Genomic DNA, 18,568 nt, shown 5'->3' with positions numbered 1-18,568 from the left:
GCAACAGGCTGTTTCTCAGGAAAACCTGTCAGTTCAACCTCATGAACTTCACAGCCAATTTGCCATGCACACACGATGGAACATGGAATCCTATCATCATGTGAGGTATACAAGGAGACTTTGCATTAAATAGCATAACAGCATTGTAGAACACTTAGATGTTTTCCAATTTTGGTATTTACTGAGTAGGATTCATGACAGTCTCCCCACAGAATACAAATAAAAAGTAACCCAAAGGAGCACGCAGAAGACTGTAGTGGTGTCTCATCACATAAAAATTATCTAAGACACTCCTTTTCCTCACCTCCAAAAAACACCTCCTTGGCAAACTTTACAGCAGTATTTGGGGCCTGCAATTTTTGTGCTTAATGAGACAGTATGCTAGAGTGGACACAGCAAAGTCCGTGAGTCAGAATGAGCTGGGTTCAAATGCAAACTCTTCCACTTATTATCCATGTGAATATAGACAAGTCACTTAACCTCTCAGTCTTACTTTCTTCTACTTCATGAAGTATTTGGAGGATTAAATGAGAAAAATAAAGTAAAGCACCTAAAGCACAGTTCATTAAACTTTCCTTCTCACGCTGAAATAGTTCATAAGTTCATAAGAACTGCTTGACAATTCAGAATATGACTAGAATCCATTTTACTTGGCCCAAATCACAAAATGGTACTGTTCTGATCAGCCACATATTTTTTCACTTACTGTGTTACAGGGCATCCTCATCACTATGAAATGGAAGGATTCAAGTACTTGGAAAATAGAATTGAAAAATGCTGGTAGCTGTGACTGGAACCCAGAAACTGGTGATTAGTTGAGTTGGCACACTTGAATAAAAGTAAGACCAAAGTCCAGCATTTGTTTCAGAGGAAAAGACTCTACTCTTGGGAACCAATATTAAGGCCAAAGAAGAAGGACTGATAACAGCCAAGCAGGCCAAAGGAGTCGGCCAGAAGCTGAGAAAAAGGTGAGGTCATGTTACTGTGAGAACCCACCTCCAGAGCTGCCATCCTCACGACCTGGTTGCTGTGATAGAAAAAGTTTGGTAGGACATCAAAAATCGACGTTTCGGACAAGATGAGTTTCTGGAAGATACAAAGACAAGCTCCAACCATTACATCCATAAGAGAACAATTCTGATGGACAATATTTAGCATTAGAAGCATTAGTGAAACTTTGAGCATTTTGTCTGCAAACTTATAAACTTATCTTCTCTTTGCATGACGTTACCTTCTCTCTGCCTTGGCTTTCTCATATACAAAATGGGGAAAATAATAATACCTATCCTCAAGGGCTGTCGTGAGTGTTAGACAGTATATGTAAAATTCATAGACATGCAGTAACAGTGCATTAATTATGTGCTATTAAATGTTTATGGCTATTATTATCTTTTTTGACATATAGCCGAACTTAACGTTTAATATATTGGGTAGGTACTCCGCTATGGTAAACCATAGATTTGAACTCTATTTCAACTCTGAACCAAATAAACAAAAATATCCTTCCCCCCACTCTCTTAGTTTCCCCAGAAGGAAATCTGAGAGAAAGCTAGAAGATTCCCTTGGCTAGGTATGATAATATTATCATTATTTCCAAGTAGAAAAATACAAAGTCATTCCCGACAAAATGTTTAAAAAACAAGTCAAGGTTCTTTGAATTAGCAGTAAAATTAGCCAGTATTCTTTTATACAATTGGCTCTGTACAAAGCTTAACAGTAAGCATTAAAATAAAACTGCATGATTATTTAAGTAGCTTTTCCCCATTTAACCGATTTATACATCTGATTCAAATATCAGAAATCAACCAGTACTACCACTTCATTGTGTCCTAGAATACTTTCTAGATAAAAGCACAAGAGGTGAAGCCCTCAACAGGACACGTCCATCAAGGCCAACCTATGCAACTTTTAAGCTAAGCCACAATTCTAACAGCATTTTTATGGATAAAAGAAAAAAAGTACAAATTGTCTTATAAAGTCAAGGGATGAAACTTTATTACACAGAAAATCATAATTGACTGAAACTGATTACTTAATTAAACTATGCTTGGGAATAAAGGGGACAGCAGTGCAGAGGGGTAGAAAAGGGCTGTAATGCACGAATACCTGCAGGTTCTCGATGCAGAACTGATGTCCGTACATGTCAATGGCGGATAGGAAGATAGACTCGACTTGGTTGTGGCGGAGCTCATATGATGGCAAATGGGAAGCAATAAGAACCTAGAGTGAGAGCAAAGTAAGAGGCGTTAAGCTCCTGAGGGAGTGATTATTCTAGGCTCCCATTAGGCAGCTCTGATACAAAAGCAATAAATATAAATTTGGATGTGCAGACATCAAAGATAAAACAGAGACTAAGTACCACAACCTCTGGGGCCTGTAACAGGAAGCCAGGGCCACCAAGTACTGCGCCTCAGCTGACTCTCGCCATGGTTTGCATAGTGAGCGATCTCCAATGGGGGGCCGGGGGAGGGAAGGGAGAGCAAACAACCTCCATCAAGCTCAATCAGTGCAAGCGGTTTAGCCCTGGGAAGCCGCTGGAGCTGGGGACTGCATGACTAGCTGTTAATTGGGAATCAGGTCTGGCAGGGAGCAGCTGTGGGGAAGGTGGACGCTGCAGAGCTAGCCTCTTGTAACTCTAAAGGGGAAAGACAGACCAGGAAAAGCTGCTCCGACAGCTCCAGGTACTCGGTAGAGGAGAGGGCATCAGAATGTGACACCCATACGTGTGAGGGGCACAGAGAAATAGAGCAGTGTCGCAGACAAAGAGGGACATGGTGGGACCTGAATACCCTCAGCAGGTCGCTCAGAGGTTCAATAACTTTGAGTAATTCAGTGACATGGATACAATTGTAGAGAAAGCAGAAGGTCACTGAACAGCTTCAAATGCTGCTTCCTTGTCGATGCCCGCACACTGGAACACAAAACACAAAGGGAGTGCCAAACCCTGGCTTCCTTGCTGAAACCTTCTGGAGTGAAACTAACTGGACTGCTCTGGGGTTGCGCTGATTGCCAGCACAGAAGAGTCATTTCATCTTTTCGCTTTCCACACTTGATGTTTTGCTATGCACTTGAAAGTTTCAGCTGCTTCTAAGCTCCCTTTGTAAAGTGAGAAATGGTCAACCTATTGTCTTCCTTCAGGCTCCTTTCCTCCACCTGACTTAACAGGGAACGGTAACAGGACTTTATGATGGGGGTGGGCTCCTATTTTAAAGAAATTTGAGGTTAATCTTTTCCATTCTCTTTAAAAAACATACAACACATGAGAACATTTGTCCTGAAGGCAATGAGACATATGTGGGAAATTGCATGACCTTTGGAAGGTGCTGGGGAAGAGCTCATGGAATGGACTGCCCAGCCTGTGAAGACCGTTCCTCCCTCCAGATAACCAACTCACGTCCTTACCTGGCGTGCTCGGAGTGCGACCTTCGCGTTGGTGGTCTTGCTGAGTTGAGTTAGCTCCGTGAGGATATTCAGCAGCTCATCAGTGAGGGTGGGGTCCCGGCCACACAGCTGATCCTAATTGTTAATGAGACAACATACACATTCATGTTTAAAAAGAACTAAACCCGGAACTCTGCTCAATGTTATGTGGCAGCCTGGATGGGAAGGGGGTTTGGGGGAGAATGGATCCTTGTAAATGTGTGGCCGAACCCTTCCCTGTTCACCTGAAACTATCACAACATTGTTAAATTGGCTATTTCTGCTGTTGCTAAGTCACTTCAGCTGTGTTAGACTCTGCAGCCCGCATGGACTGTAGCCCACCAGGCTCCTCTGTCCATGGGATTCTCCAGGCAAGAATACTGGAGTGGGTTGCCATTCCCTCCTCCAGGGGATCTTCTTGACCCAGGGATCGAACCCACGTCTCTCAGGTCTCCTGTACTAGCAGGCCGGTTCTTTACCACTAGCGCCACTGGGGAAGCCCTGAATTGGCTATACCACAGTACAAAATAAGAAGCTTAAAAAAAAGAACTGAGGTGGTGAGCACTTTGAATTGGGACAAGGAAATAAAAACAAAGTAAAGACAGCTGGATTCCTAAGATGCAAACGTCCTGTTACCTTTACCCTAAACAGTGCGGTAAAGAGATCCCAGAGGAAGCTGCTGCCAAGGAGAAGCCCAAGGCCCTCGGCCAATCAGGCTCAAAATTCCTAATGCATTTCTTTATGAACCAACGCTATACTTTAAACACGCAGAAGTCATCAGAGACCATTAAAAAGGGACAAGGGATACTGGGTAAAAAAAAATAACAGATGATGTCTCAAACTTCTAATAGGTTTTAAATAATATAAGGCCTAAAAGCTTTCTTGGTCCCTCTTCCACTTTTGGAAAGAAGGAAGAATAAGGCAAAAGGAACCACTCCTGGTGGTTTTCATTTCACAAACCAAACCAAATGTCCAGCATCCCAGGAGGGTATAGAACAGAAACATAAGCACAAATTACTCATTTAGAAACACATGCTGACAATTCTATACCCCAAATTATGTATCCTCCTGCTGTACCAAGAACCATTCCATGACACCTAAATGTAGTGAATCCTTAGATGCATTACAGGGGAAAACCAAGCTCCTACTATGTAATTCAAGACTGGGTCCTTAGTCTCCAAAAAATTTTAAAAATTTAAGAAGAAAAAATCTCTATCAGATTTTGAGAAAACATTTCTTCTCCAGTGCAATATCAGTTTATTCCCTAAATTCACCCATTATCCATGTAATTTTCATCTACACTGAAAAAAAACCACTGCAGATGCAGTTTTTATAAATGCCTGTCATTCTTGAAATTTACAGAGTGATCAGTAACAGTAGTTCTGAATACCACATCACATAGTTTCCCTCTACTTGGAGTTTGAAATAATTGCCTTTATATGTTAGTCTTTTTTTTAATATTCTCTCTCATCCCACTATCAAACAGGACATGAAAGACAGCCAGATCCTAAATGGCTTCCTGTTGCTGCCTTTTAATCTTTCCCCTTTCTCGATTATTGCCTTTTTCTTAAGGGATCTCCATTTCATCTTAAGCCTTCCCCATCCCAGGGATCCTCCTTATAGGTATAGGTGTGGGGCTTTGGGGGCAGACACACATTTCCCCAAGTGCTGTTTCTACAATCCCTACCACCTTCCACGTCACAGAGTAAACGGTTTTGGAGTACTCAACGTTAGCATGCTGGAAAGACAGTCTCTCAAACATTTTAAAGCAAGAACTATTTTCTGGTTCCCCAACCCACGACCAGAGGTCTGCTCCAGAGTAGTAAACCATGTGACGGTATTTACAGTTAAGGAAGTACAAGTACTGTTTTCACTCATTCCAACAAAGGTCCGTCTAGTCAAGGCTATGGTTTTTCCAGTGGTCATGCATGGATGTGAGAGTTGGACTATAAAGAAAGCTGAGCGCCGAAGAATTGATGGTTTTGAACTATGGTGTTGGAGAAGACTCTTGAGAGTCCCTTCGACTGCAAGGAGATCCAACCAGTCCATACTAAAGCAGATCAGTCCTGGCTATTCATTGGAGGGACTGATGCTGAAGCTGAAACTCCAATACTTTGGCCACCTGATGTGAAGAACTGACTCATTGGAGAAGACCCTGAAGCTGGGAAAAATCTAAGGTGGGAGGAGAAAGGAACGATAGAGGATGACATGGCTGGATGACATCACTGACTCAATGGACATGACTTTGAGTAAGCTCCGGGAGTTGGCGATGGACAGGGAAGCCTGGTGTGTTGCAGTTCGTGGGGTCACAAAGAGTCGGACACAACTGAGCAACTGAACTGAGCTGAATCACTCATCTGAGTGGAAGAAGAAAGTGACTGTAAATTCAGGGCTTGGTTGAGCATATGGTCACAGACTGAAGGACCTCATTGTCCCATCCCAGGGCACAAAAGAAAGAGCAGAGAGAAAATATAATGAAGTCTCATCTTTTACTGAGAACTTAGGAGCAAAACAGAATTTCAAGGGAATATACAAAATCACCAGCAATTGAACACCCCGGCAGCCCAATGGTTAGGACTCCGCGCTTTCATTGCTGAGAGCCCAGATTTGATTCCTGGCTTCCCTGGTGGCCTCAGATGGTAAAGTGGCTGCCCACAATGTGGGAGACCTGGGTTCAATCCCTGGGTCAAGAAGATCCTCTGGAGAAAGAAATGGCAACCCACTCCAGTATTCTTGCCTGAAAAGTCCCATGAACGGAGAAGCCTGGTAGGCTACAGTCTATGGGGTTGCCAAGAGTCGGACATGACTGAGCGACTTCACTTTCTTTTCTTTTCTGGGGAACTGGGATCCTGCAAGCTGCACAGAGAGGCCAAGAAACAAACAAAATAAATAAAATCACCAGCAACAAGACCATAACAAAATGGAAGGAAAGAAGAGATAACAGTGGGTAGGGAAAACAAGATAAACGTTTCCTACCTGAATCCCTCTTTACCTAAGAAAGAGAATCCTTTCTGAGGTACTTACTCCAGTCTGCAGAACTACCCTCTGAAAGATCCCAACACCTAAGTGACGTCCTAGGTAACAGACTCAGCTATCCACCAGGGAAGCCCACTCTGCAAAAAGCCAGGCTAAACTCTCAATACAACAAAAACAAACACAAGCCAACAATAAAAGTCAGCACAACAAAATAGAAACACCAGCCACCTACTCAACCTATATTGGATTTGATACGGACAATCCAGGTTGACCTTTCCAGATAACATTAAAATAATCAAATTAAAATGGAGTTACCAGCTTGTCTAACTACAGATCATATTCTAACTAAAGCGCACACACACAGAACTACTTAAAAGTAAAAGCTTTTCATTTCTTCTTTCTAGTATGAGAGAGAAGGGGTGAGAAAAGGGGGTAGAGAAGCTTGCTTTCGGTAAGAAAAGTGAACTATGGAGGTTAGAAAAAAATAATACGGAAGTAATTATTCATTCACGATCACCACTGACAATCTTCCTGGGCTCCCAGTGATAAAGTGCAGAAACCAGACCTTTCTGGAATATGAAATATCAAACACAGTATGAATAAACCACTACTTCCATTAATTTATCATGCCTTGACTCCTATATCCTCTACTTTTCTGTATGTTCATTCTATTCATTTTTGAGAGTTTGATATTGAAACTCCAACTGAAAAGCTTAATTTATCTACTTAAAAAAATAATTGTAATATAGCAGAACTATATGTGACTTTGTTCTGTATATCCTAAGTCTCTTAGTGTGTTATCATACTTTCATAACTTAAAAAATAAAAGAGAAAAAAATTAAAAATTAAAAAATTATCATGACTTGAAAATTTTGCATTTGTATATTATTTTCTCCATTGTCATCACTAGAACTTAGGAAAAGATTGGCAATAGAAAATTGTCTTGCAGAGTAATCTCAATCCTCTCCTGTCCTTAGCCTCAACACAGAATTCAGGCCCTGAAAGAAACCATGAGGTATGGAAGATGATTCTGTTAGCAGAACCACCCATCCTAAGATGTAAACCTCCAAGAGGAAGTTTATGGGCCTCTGGTCTAGACACAGATGTCCTTTGGGCCACTGGACAGCCCAACATCCCCATCTGACTCTGCTCCACATTCTGTAACAGTTAACACTAAAGGGTGATGGTGCCAGCATGTGTTTCCTCAGTGTAGAGAGACAGGTTCATTTAACGAGCCTACCTCCTGGTTTGGGGCTTACCTGCATAAATCTGCAAGCCAAGATGAAAATTATTTAGTAATGGTTAAGGTTGGTAGCACACACTTATTTCTTGTTTTCATTCTTAACCTGGGTGGTAGCTAATCACAAGGAATAGCTCAGATTTGCAGAAATATAACAAGCATGCTTAAATGTCAAAACTTCCCCCAAAGTTATGCAGCTGACTTCCAGGAGAGCCCCATACAGCCAACTTGATCCTCACATCCTAAAATCTGAAGGCAATTCAAAATGAGAAGAATGTGATGTAATGGGTAATGTTCTCGACACATTAACTACTGCCCAGCTGGGTGAGGCACCAATCCCCAAACCAAAAATGGACTGGCAACTTTGTCCGGTCACAGCTAGATGTTTTTAAAATTCTTTAATTGGAGGGAAACTGCTTTACAATGTTGCTTTGGTTTCTGCCGTACAACACAATTCAGTCATAATTATACGTATATCCCCTCCCTCTTGAGTCTCTCTCCCCTCCTCCATGCTAACCCCTCTAGGTCATCACAGAGCACCAGGCTGGGGTCCCTGTGCCATTCAGCAACTTCTTACCAGCTCAAAAATGCTGTGGGGCAGGTTTAACAAGAAATGTTAATATCACCCTTATTCAGGAAACCTGAGTTTACTGAGAAAGACTTTCTCCTTTATTATATACTGGACAAAATTATTTGCGGCTATGTTGAGAGAAGGATAGAAGGGTGTTTAAATGCTCTGGGCTACCCTGGCGGCTCAGTCAGTAGAGAATCTGCCTGCAATGCAGGAGATCTGGGTTTGATCATCCCTTGGTTGGGAAGATGCCTTGGAAGAGGGCATGGCAACCCACTCCTGTATTCTTACCTGGAGAACCCCTGTGGACAGAGGAGCCTGGCGGGCTGCAGTCCTTGGGGTCGCCAAGAGTCAGGTATGACTGAGCGATTAAGCGCAGCGCAGTCTAAACCAAATCAGAGGCTCACAGGCAAGCCACTACTTCTAGCAAAGCATGGGCCATAACATATTCATGTGGACCACCCCAGAAATAAGGCAAGTAGCAAGGGAAGGCTACTCGGAATCAAGGTGGGCACAAGATACATACTCTTTCCTCTAGAGCTGTGAAGAGGTTGAGCCTTTTCGTCAGCACAAAATTTGGCTTAAAGAGTCCCTCAAACATCTCTGAGCAAATATAAACAATGTCCTAAGCGTTTTCCTATAAAATTAAGAAATAAGAGCTTTCAAAAAATAAACTTCCTTTGGTTTCAATGTGGCACCATGTTCCTCCACATGGAGAAAACTGGACAAAACTTTAGTGTTTTACTTGATATTCTGCTCTCCAGATACAGCGCAAGATTGGACGAAATTTGCTAGTGAGACTAATAGTGAGGCAAGTGATGCCACCACCTGGAAGGCAGGGTGGCTTCCTCGGAGCAGCCCACATTCTGCAACACTGATTCACAGAGGCTTGATCTTCTCGATTCCCACCCTCTAGGTTCAAAAGTCCCAGACATCATCGTCTAGTTCAGCAAAGCACACCATCGACAGTCCTACTTCTAGAAAGCAAAGATGGGAATGCTGGGCACATAACCATCGATCAGGAAGCCAAGGTAAGCAAAGAAAGGGGAACCAGCAGAGAATGCAAGCTGGAGGAATGGAACACTGCCACAGCCAGGGGATGGCCACTAGAGAGAGTAATCCAAACAGCTGAACTGGCTTTTACCAGCTACCCCCACTAATGCAGTCGTGAAGCGGGGGATTGGACACCCCCCGCCCGGAAGAAGGCAGATCAGAGAGCAGCCCTGTCCCAGCCTTCATCCCAGCTCCCCAAGTCACTGCTAGCCGATCCTCAGCTCAGTCACAGCAATTAACTTCTTGTTTTCCAAATCTCTGGGATGAGGTCAAAATAACTGATATTTCAAAAGCAATTTAATGATATAAAAGCCTATAGATGTTTCCCAAGTTTTCTTTTGCTGTTTTTTTTTTTTTAAGACAAATGTGAAATGCCAAAAGAAAGAAAAGGAAGAATCCATCTTTCTGGTTCACATCTTCAACCTTCCTCCTCCTTCCCCTTCCCCCTCCCCTTCCCTCCTCCCTGCCCCTCCTCCCCTTCCCTCTCCCTCCTCCCAGCCCCTCCTCCTCTCCTTCCTATTCATCTAAACCAAAACACTAAACAAATGACTCTTTTCTCCAAAGAGCTTGGCCTGCTGGAAAGAAAGTTTGGGTACCATCCACGCAGGTAAGAAGTAATCAGGACGACGAGGTGGGGAAAAACAAGAACTAGCAGCAAGCCAGAGTCCCATTGGTTTCTGCCTGTCCTGACTGGCAAAAGCAGAAAGCACAGCCTCAAACCAGCTCTCTGACAGGGCCCAACGCCTCTGCAGCACCCCCCGTGTAATTACACACTTGAGTGACTGGACTCTGAAGAAAATTGAAGGCCTGAGCTCCGAACAGCTGCCATTTTCTCTCTCCATCACACCAGCGTGATTACTTGAGAAATGAACAGCCCCGGCTCAAAGCTACTCCAGAATTCTCTGAGGAAATATGGCTCCGTGTTCCAATAATGAGATTCTTAAGGCAAGCGTTACTTACAATCACTCCGCAAAAGGAGCGAGCCGAGCCCCTATATCTTACAAATTAGAATTTAAGAAACCCAGCGACAGTCTTGGACAATCATTACTCTTCTGCTGCTCCAAGGTTTCTGGGCTTTGGTCTATTTTTAGTGCAGAAAAACTGTTAAGTCCTTAAAAAGGTAATCATAATAACATGAAAACTCACTATAATTAGCTTCCTAAAACGGCAAATTCTACCCCATTTTTAGGTCCAAACTGACAGATTCTTCCACATCCTCATCATTGCCCTTTCCTGCCAGCAAAGTCTTGGCTTTAACCAAATGAGAATTAGCAATCCCTTTCATGAAAATTTAAGAAAAAATCTAATTAGTCAGAGGTTTCTTCCCTCTTCCAATTGAGAAAAAGAAAATCAGCAGGTTGCCAAAGGTAATATCTTCTTTGCTGAAACCTATCACTTGGAGAAGTTGAAATATTACATTGTGCTGATATTTTTTTTTTTCCTTTCAAATGCATCTGCTGGTTTCCCCACTGTCTAACCATTCTAGGGTAGCAAAGGTAATGAACTCTCCCTATGATTACATATTTTTTAAAGTGGCTATTTCTAAAAAATGTTATATCCTCCAGAGTTAGCCACCTAGGCAGATAACTGAGAGAGGGGCACTGTTGTTAACCAGAGATGTGAAGCAGATAGTTTCCCTTCACTCTGAACCATGAAATAAAATATAGCAGAAGATGTATAGTTTTTTTCCCTCTAAGAAGAAAGGATGTAAAAGGTTATGAGTTTTTAATACTGAAAAAAAAAAAAAGAAGAAAGGATGGAATTAAGGTACCAAGAATGCCAATCCCACAGAAAGGCAAGAAAGAAAACCACAGGAGCAAAAAGGTAATATAGTCTCCTCAAAACACAAACATGTAGCAGCAAGGCAATTAATTGTTCATGGAGTAGGAGATTGTTCCTGGGATGGGACTGGTCGGGGGAGGTGTTGAAGACGAGACCTGCTGTCCTCTGATTCCTAGAACGAGCGAGAAAAACCGATGAGTGGAGAACTTACAGATCATCTTTAGAAATCCTCCAGCCCACAGAAATTCTACCCACTGGGCAAATGTACATCAGTCCCACTCATGTCTCACTTCTCACTGCCTCTTTCTACTAATTCTCAAATTACTGAGTTATGGGGACAAAAGCATGTATCTACTACCAACACAATAATCTGAGCTTAGACGTCCATATAAATAAGACAGAAAGGGATCAAAGAAGATGAGGAATAAACTGAAGTGTTTTCTGAGTAGGGAAGGAACAGTACTAGACTTCTAACAGTTATTTTTTGTTATTAAGTTTTGGATATGAGAGCCATTGCTCACATTCACAGAAAAAACAAAAGTGATAATGGGACAGTACACTGGCTAGATAGGGCTTCCCTGGTGGCTCAGTGGTGTGGTAAAGAATCCACCTGCCAATGGAGAAGACACAGGTTTGATCCCAGAGTCGGGAAGATCCCCTGGAGAAGGAAATGGTTACCCACTCTAGAATTCTTGCCTGGGAAATCCCATGGACAGAAGAGCCTGGTGGGCTACAATCCCTGAGGTCACCAAAGGGTCAGACACAACTTAGCAACTACACAACAACGTTGGCTAGATAAGACTCCATTTTAAAGCTACTGTCATGAGTGACAACAGGAATGGGGAAACATGAGGCAGCTTTAAGTAGAGTCAAGGACTTTGAGTTCTTGTGTAAGATGATATGAATAAGCCTCTTCAATAATTGGTGCTAGGAAAACTGGACAGCTACATGTAAAAGAATGAAATTAGAACATTTCTTAACACCATACACAAAGATAAACTGAAGGTGGATTAAAGACCTAAATGGAAGATCAGAAACTATAAAACTCTTAGAGGAAAACATAGGCAGAACACCCAATGACATAAATCGAAGCAAGATCCTCTATGACCCACCTCCTAGAGCAACGAAAATAAAAACAAAAGCAAACAAGTGGGACCTGATTAAAAGCTTTTGCACAGCAAAGGAAACTATTAGCCAGGTGAAAAGACCACCCTCAGAATGGGAGAAAAAAATAGCAAATGAAACAACTGACAAAGGATTACTTTCCAAAATATATAAGCAGCTCATAAAACTCAATACCAGAAAAACAAACAACCCAATCAAAAAGTGGGAAAAAGACCTAAACAGACATTTCTCCAAAGAAGACATACAGATGGTCAACAAACACATGGAAAGATGATCAACTTCACTCATTATTAGAGGAATGCCAATCAAAACTACAATGAGATATTACCTCACACCAGTCAAAATGGCCATCATAATAAAGTCCACAAACAATAAATGCTGGCGAGGGTGTGGAGAAAAGGAAACGATCTTGCATTGTCGGTGGGAATGTAAATTGATACAGCCACTATGGAAGACGGTATGGAGATTCCTTACAAAACTAGGAATAAAACCACCATATGACCCAGCAATCCCACTCCTAGCCATATACCCTGAGGAAACCAAAACTGAAAAACACACATGTATTCCACTGTTCATTGCAGCACTATTTACAATAGCTAGAACCTGGAAGCAACCTAGATGTCCATCGACAGATGAATGAATAAAGTTGTGGTACATGTACACAATGGAATATTACACAGCCATAAAAAGGAATGCATTTGAGTCAGTTCTAATGAGGCAGACGAACCTAGAGCCTATTGTACAGAGTGAAGTAAGTCATAAAGAGAAAGAGAAATATCATATTCTAATGCATATATATGGAATCTAGAAAAATGGTACCGAATAATTTATTTACAGGGCAGGAATGGAGAAACAGACATAGAGAATAGACTTATGGACATGGGGAGAGGGGAGGAGAGGGTGAGTTGTATGGAAAGAGTAACATGGAAACTTACATTACCGTATGTAAAATAGATAGCCAATGGGAATTTGCTGTATGGCTCAGGAAACCCAAATAGGGGCTCTGTATCAACCTAGAGGGGTGGGATGGGGAGGGACGGAGGGAGGTTCAAAAGGGAGGAGATATATGTATACCTATGGCTGATTCATGTTGAAGTTTGACAGAAAACAGCAAAATTCTGTAAAGCAATTATCCTTCAATTAAAAAAATAAATTCATTTTTAAAAATGATATGAATAATTGGCAGAACAGTTCTTTCCCAACTGGAGCAGATTCCTTCAGGTCAAGGGCAAAGACGGGCATGAGAAACTATTAACCCACAACCCAAGCCCCGCCCATCCCAGAATCACACAAGGCAGGAGCTTTTCCTCTGACCAGAGCCATCACAGGGAGAAACACTTTTTTTCATATCGTCAACCATCCTTACAGGTTCTGGAAAATGGTACTCACGATAAGCATGGTGACCAGAAGATTCTTCTTGGTGACTTGAGCGTGAGAGAAGATGTAGTTCAGTACAGTGTTCATATCACTCTTGTTCTCCTCCCGGAGGGCGAACACACATTTGTCATAGTGACCTACAAGCAGCAAAAAGAACTGGTTACCACCCACATATGCACGTTCACATTTACATGCTATTTAGCAAATTAATAAGCAGTGAGAAGAAACATCTTGAGAATTTTCTTAGGTAGATTTCTATAGAATTGGCAGTGTGGTTTATTAAGAACAATTCTGAGCTAGGAGTCAGGTGAGTGAGTGAGTGAAGTCACTCAGTCGTGTCCGACTCTTTGCGATCCCATGGACTGTAGCCCATCAAGCTTCTCCGTCCATGGCAAGAATACTGGAGTGGGTTGCCATTTCCTTCGGGTATAAAAGCCCTGGGCTCAAAGCTTAGCTCTGTTACCAAATTGTGGTGCACTCCTAGGCAAATCACTTCACTTCTCTAAGTCTTATTTTCATTTAAAAATTTTGACAGGTGGGGAAGAGTGTGTCTTAGGACCCGAGATTCCCACCCCCTACCCTTACTCTAAACTCTTATTTAGCTTCCTGCAATGGTTTCCTTGGGCTTCCCAGGTGGTACTAGTGGTAAAGGATCCGCCTGCCAATGCAAAAGACTCAAGAGACATGGGTTTGATCCCTGGGTTAGGAAGATCCTCTGGAGTAGGAAATGGCTACCCACTCCAGTATTCTTGCCTGGAGAATGCCCTGGACACAGGACCCTGATGGGCTACATCCATGGGGCTGCAAAGAGTTGGACAAGACTGAGCACACAACCTGAGCAACATGGTTTTCTTAGAAGAGAGGGTTCAGCTACTTAAAAAGCAATGTCAACACCATTAAACCCCGGCTAGAGATTCTGGTTCCATGTTTCACTCACCGAAACTGTTTCACCCCACTAGAAGGCATGGTTTTAGTTCAAAACTAAAACACCCAAACTATCAATATTCACAAGAAGGATGGCTGTTTCCTCTGGAATCAACATTTTCCCTTGTAAGTCCACAAAGTAGTTAAGCAATGCCTAGGAATTCCAAATCCAAACTAAGCCATAGATCAGGAAGAACCCTGCATGAAGGTAAAAGGTCTGTAGGGAGAGTACAGTCACGCATCTCATGCATCTTTTCATTGGCCTTTCACAAGGCCACCAGAGGCAGGCCAGTTCTCACCAGCAGAGCTATATTTTGCAACAGAAGCATAAGCCTCAGGTAGACCATAGTGACTTCCACCACGGGATATAAGTAATATTCAGTTCTTTAGAAAACAGCTTACCTCAGAATTAAATTTACAAGTAAAGGAGAATGAGCATCCGAATAGTCTCAAGGGTCAGAATTTTTATGAAATCATGAAAATACTAAAGGATTATCACCTAGTTCAGACTGCATGTTAAGTTACAAACTGGAACAGTGGCATTCAAACTGCACTGCCATGTATTCCTAGAACATCAAGTACAATCAATGAAGGCAACTCTGCTTTTATCTGTTGTTTTTTTTTTTTTTAAGATTATTTTGATTTGGACCATTTTTAAAGTCTTTACTGAATTTGTTACAATATTGCTTCCATTTATGTTTTGGGTTTTTTTTTGGACTAGAAGTATGTGGAATCTTAGCTCCCCGATCCGGGATCAAACCCACACTCTCTGCATTGAAAAGCAAAGTCTTAACTGCTGGACCACAAGGGAAGTCCCTTATCTGTTTTAAATATTAGTGACTGACACAAGACTTTTTTCAAAATCAAATAAATATATTTAAAAAACAGTGAACTTCAGTATTTAGAGAGCTGCCAATTTCATAAAAGATCCAACTGGGACAAAATGGAAGCTGGTTATCCTACATAAATTCATATTTCTCCTTAGACTTAAAGTGACAACAGAAATATATATTGGTAATGGAAATTACTAGGGCCAGGGGAAATATGAAGAACCCAGGGGAGAGGCAGCAGAGACACTAAGCAGACAGAAAGCAATGATACCAAGTGCCTCTTCTAAAAAAACTTATTGTGAAATATGCATTCAGAAGAATAAATGCCCTAGTAACTACCATCTGTCAGAACATTTTTAGTATCTTTGAAGGATCGTACGTGCTCCTCCTCAAAAATAAGCACTAAACTGAATTTTATGTTAATCGTTCTTTGGCTCTTCTTTACATTTATCACAAATGTGTGTGTGTACATATATATATATGTATATATATGTATCCACATATGTATATATTCACTTTCCCTGTTTTCAACTTGGTAACAATGGAATGTTTGGATCCTTCTGTAACTTGTTTCTTTCCCTGACCATTATGTTTTGGAGATGCATCTCCATTTTCACTGCTGTAGACTAATCCAATATAGAAATATATTAGAATTCAATTATCTATTCAACTTGTATATAATTGGGTTGTTTCCAGTCTTTTTTGCTATTAATGAATAACAGCAAAATGGCTGTCTGGGGAGGCCTTACAAATAGCTGTGAAAAGAAGAGAGGCAAAAAGCAAAGGAGAACAGGAAAGATATAAACATCTGAATGCAGAGTTCCAAAGAATAGCAAGAAGAGATAAGAAAGCCTTCCTCAGCGATCAATGCAAAGAAATAGAGGAAAACAACAGAATGGGAAAGACTAGAGATCTCTTCAAGAAAATTAGAGATACCAAGGGAACGTTTCATGCAAAGATGGGCTCGATAAAGGACAGAAATGGTATGGACCTAACAGAAGCAGAAGATATTAAGAAGAGGTGGCAAGAATACACGGAAGAACTGTACAAAAAGGATCTTCATGACCCAGATAATCATGATGATGTGATCACTAATCTAGAGCCAGACATCTTGGAATGTGAAGTCAAGTGGGCCTTAGAAAGCATCACTATGAACAAAGCTAGTGGAGGTGATGGAATTCCAGTAGAGCTGTTTCAAATCCTGAAAGATGATGCTGTGAAAGTGCTGCACTCAATATGCCAGCAACTTTGGAAAACTCAGCAGTGGCCACAGGACTGGAAAAGGTCAGTTTTCATTCCAGTCCCAAAGAAAGGCAATGCCAAAGAATGCTCAAACTACCGCACAATTGCGCTCATCTCACATGCTAGTAAAGTAATCCTCAAAATTCTCCAAGCCAGGCTTCAGCAATATGTGAACCATGAACTCCCTGATGTTCAAGCTGGTTTTAGAAAAGGCAGAGGAACCAGAGATCAAATTGCCAACATCTGCTGGATCATGGAAAAAACAAGAGAGTTCCAGAAAAACATCTATTTCTGCTTTATTGACTATGCCAAAGCCTTTGACTGTGTGGATCACAATAAACTGTGGAAAATTCTTCAAGAGATGGGAATACCAGACCACCTGACCTGCCTCTTGAGAAATCTGTATACAGGTCAGGAAGCAACAGTTAGAACTGGACATCGAACAACAGACTGGTTCCAAATAGGAAAAGGAGTACGTCAAGGCTGTATATTGTCATCCTGCTTATTTAACTTATACGCAGAATACATCATGAGAAACGCTGGGCTGGAAGAAACACAAGCTGGAATCAAGATTGCCAGGAGAAATATCAATAACCTCAGATATGCAGATGACACCACCCTTACGGCAGAAAGCGAAGAGGAGCTAAAAAGCCTCTTGATGAAAATGAACGAGGAGAGCGAAAAAGTTGGCTTAAAGCTCAACATTCAGAAAACGAAGATCATGGCATCCAGTCCCATCACTTCATGGGAAATAGATGGGGAAACAGTGGAAAAAGTGTCAGACTTTATTTTTTGGGGCTCCAAAATCACTGCAGATGGTGACTGCAGCCATGAAATTAAAAGACACTCCTTGGAAAAAAAGTTATGACCAACCTAGATAGTATATTCAAAAGCAGAGACATTACTTTGCCGACTAAGGTCCGTCTAGTCAAGGCTATGGTTTTTCCTGTGGTCATGTATGGATGTGAGAGTTGGACTGTGAAGAAGGCTGAGCGCCGAAGAACTGATGCTTTTGAACTGTGGTGTTGGAAAAGACTCTTGCGAGTCCCTTGGACTGCAAGGAGATCCAACCAGTCCATTCTGAAGGAGATCAGCCCTGGGATTTCTTTGGAAGGAATGATGCTAAAGCTGAAGCTCCAGTACTTTGGCCACCTCATGCGAAGAGTTGACTCATTGGAAAAGACTCTGATGCTGGGAGGGATTGGGGGCAGGAGGAGAAGGGGACGACCGAGGATGAGATGGCTGGATGGCATCATGGACTCGATGGACGTGAGTCTGAGTGAACTCCGGGAGATGGTGATGGACAGGGAGGCCTGGCGTGCTGCGATTCATGGGGTCACAAAGAGTCGGACACGACTGAGTGACTGAACTAACTAATGAATAATGACGCCACCAACAGTCCTGTATATGTCTCCTTAATACACATGTGTAACAGTTTCTCTAGAGCATGTCATCTAAGAGTGAAATTGGTAGGTTGAAGAACATAAATAAGTTCAATTCCAGTACATACTGATGAACTGTTTTCCAAAGTGGTTGTAACAATTTGCACTTCTACCTATAGAAGTGGTGGAAGATGATGTGAATTTTAAATGTTTGCCAATCTTATTGTGGTTTTGTTTCATAGCTCTCTAATTAGTAAGAAGATCAAACATCTTTTCATTGATCATTTGGGTGTGATCATTTGTGCTTCCTCTTCTGCAAATTATCTTTCTTTTATCTTTTGCCCATTTTTCTATTAGGTCATCTTTTACTTATTGACACAAGGCAGTGCTCTATAGATTCTAATCCTTTCTCAGTTGTTATGATTTGTAAATATCTTCCTCTACTTTATCGCTTGTATTTTCAAAGTCTTTTTACGGGATCTTTTCATGAACAGAAGTTCTTAAGTGAGTTCAACTTATTTGTCCTTTCCCTTTATAGTTTGTTCCTGCTGGTCTTACATGACAAAATCTTCTTAGTCTTGAGGTCATAAGGATATTCTCCTAAAAATTGAGTAGCTTTGCCCCTTTAGTACGTGTTTAAGTTTTA

The 18,568-nt window shown here is 41.6% G+C and overlaps 1 protein-coding gene across 2 annotated transcripts in view; it reads right to left on the bottom strand.

Annotated features, from left to right (window-relative positions):
* ACACA (acetyl-CoA carboxylase alpha) overlaps positions 1-18,568 on the bottom strand; it is a 242,720-nt gene that overhangs the window by 130,505 nt on the left and 93,647 nt on the right. For both annotated transcript variants that reach the window (XM_040244115.1, XM_040244114.1), the window contains exons 24-27: positions 13,557-13,681; positions 3,403-3,516; positions 2,107-2,220; positions 997-1,086 (exon numbers count right to left, since the gene is read on the bottom strand). In XM_040244115.1, the coding sequence (XP_040100049.1) occupies positions 997-1,086; positions 2,107-2,220; positions 3,403-3,516; positions 13,557-13,681 (443 nt within the window). The remainder of the gene's footprint in view (positions 1-996; positions 1,087-2,106; positions 2,221-3,402; positions 3,517-13,556; positions 13,682-18,568) is intronic.

This window comes from Oryx dammah, unplaced genomic scaffold, assembly GCF_014754425.2.
Source record: "Oryx dammah isolate SB20612 unplaced genomic scaffold, SCBI_Odam_1.1 HiC_scaffold_8, whole genome shotgun sequence".
Classification (NCBI taxonomy): domain Eukaryota; kingdom Metazoa; phylum Chordata; class Mammalia; order Artiodactyla; family Bovidae; genus Oryx; species Oryx dammah.
The sequence above is the reverse complement of the archived record's forward strand: the minus strand, read 5'-3'. Positions and strand labels throughout refer to the sequence as shown.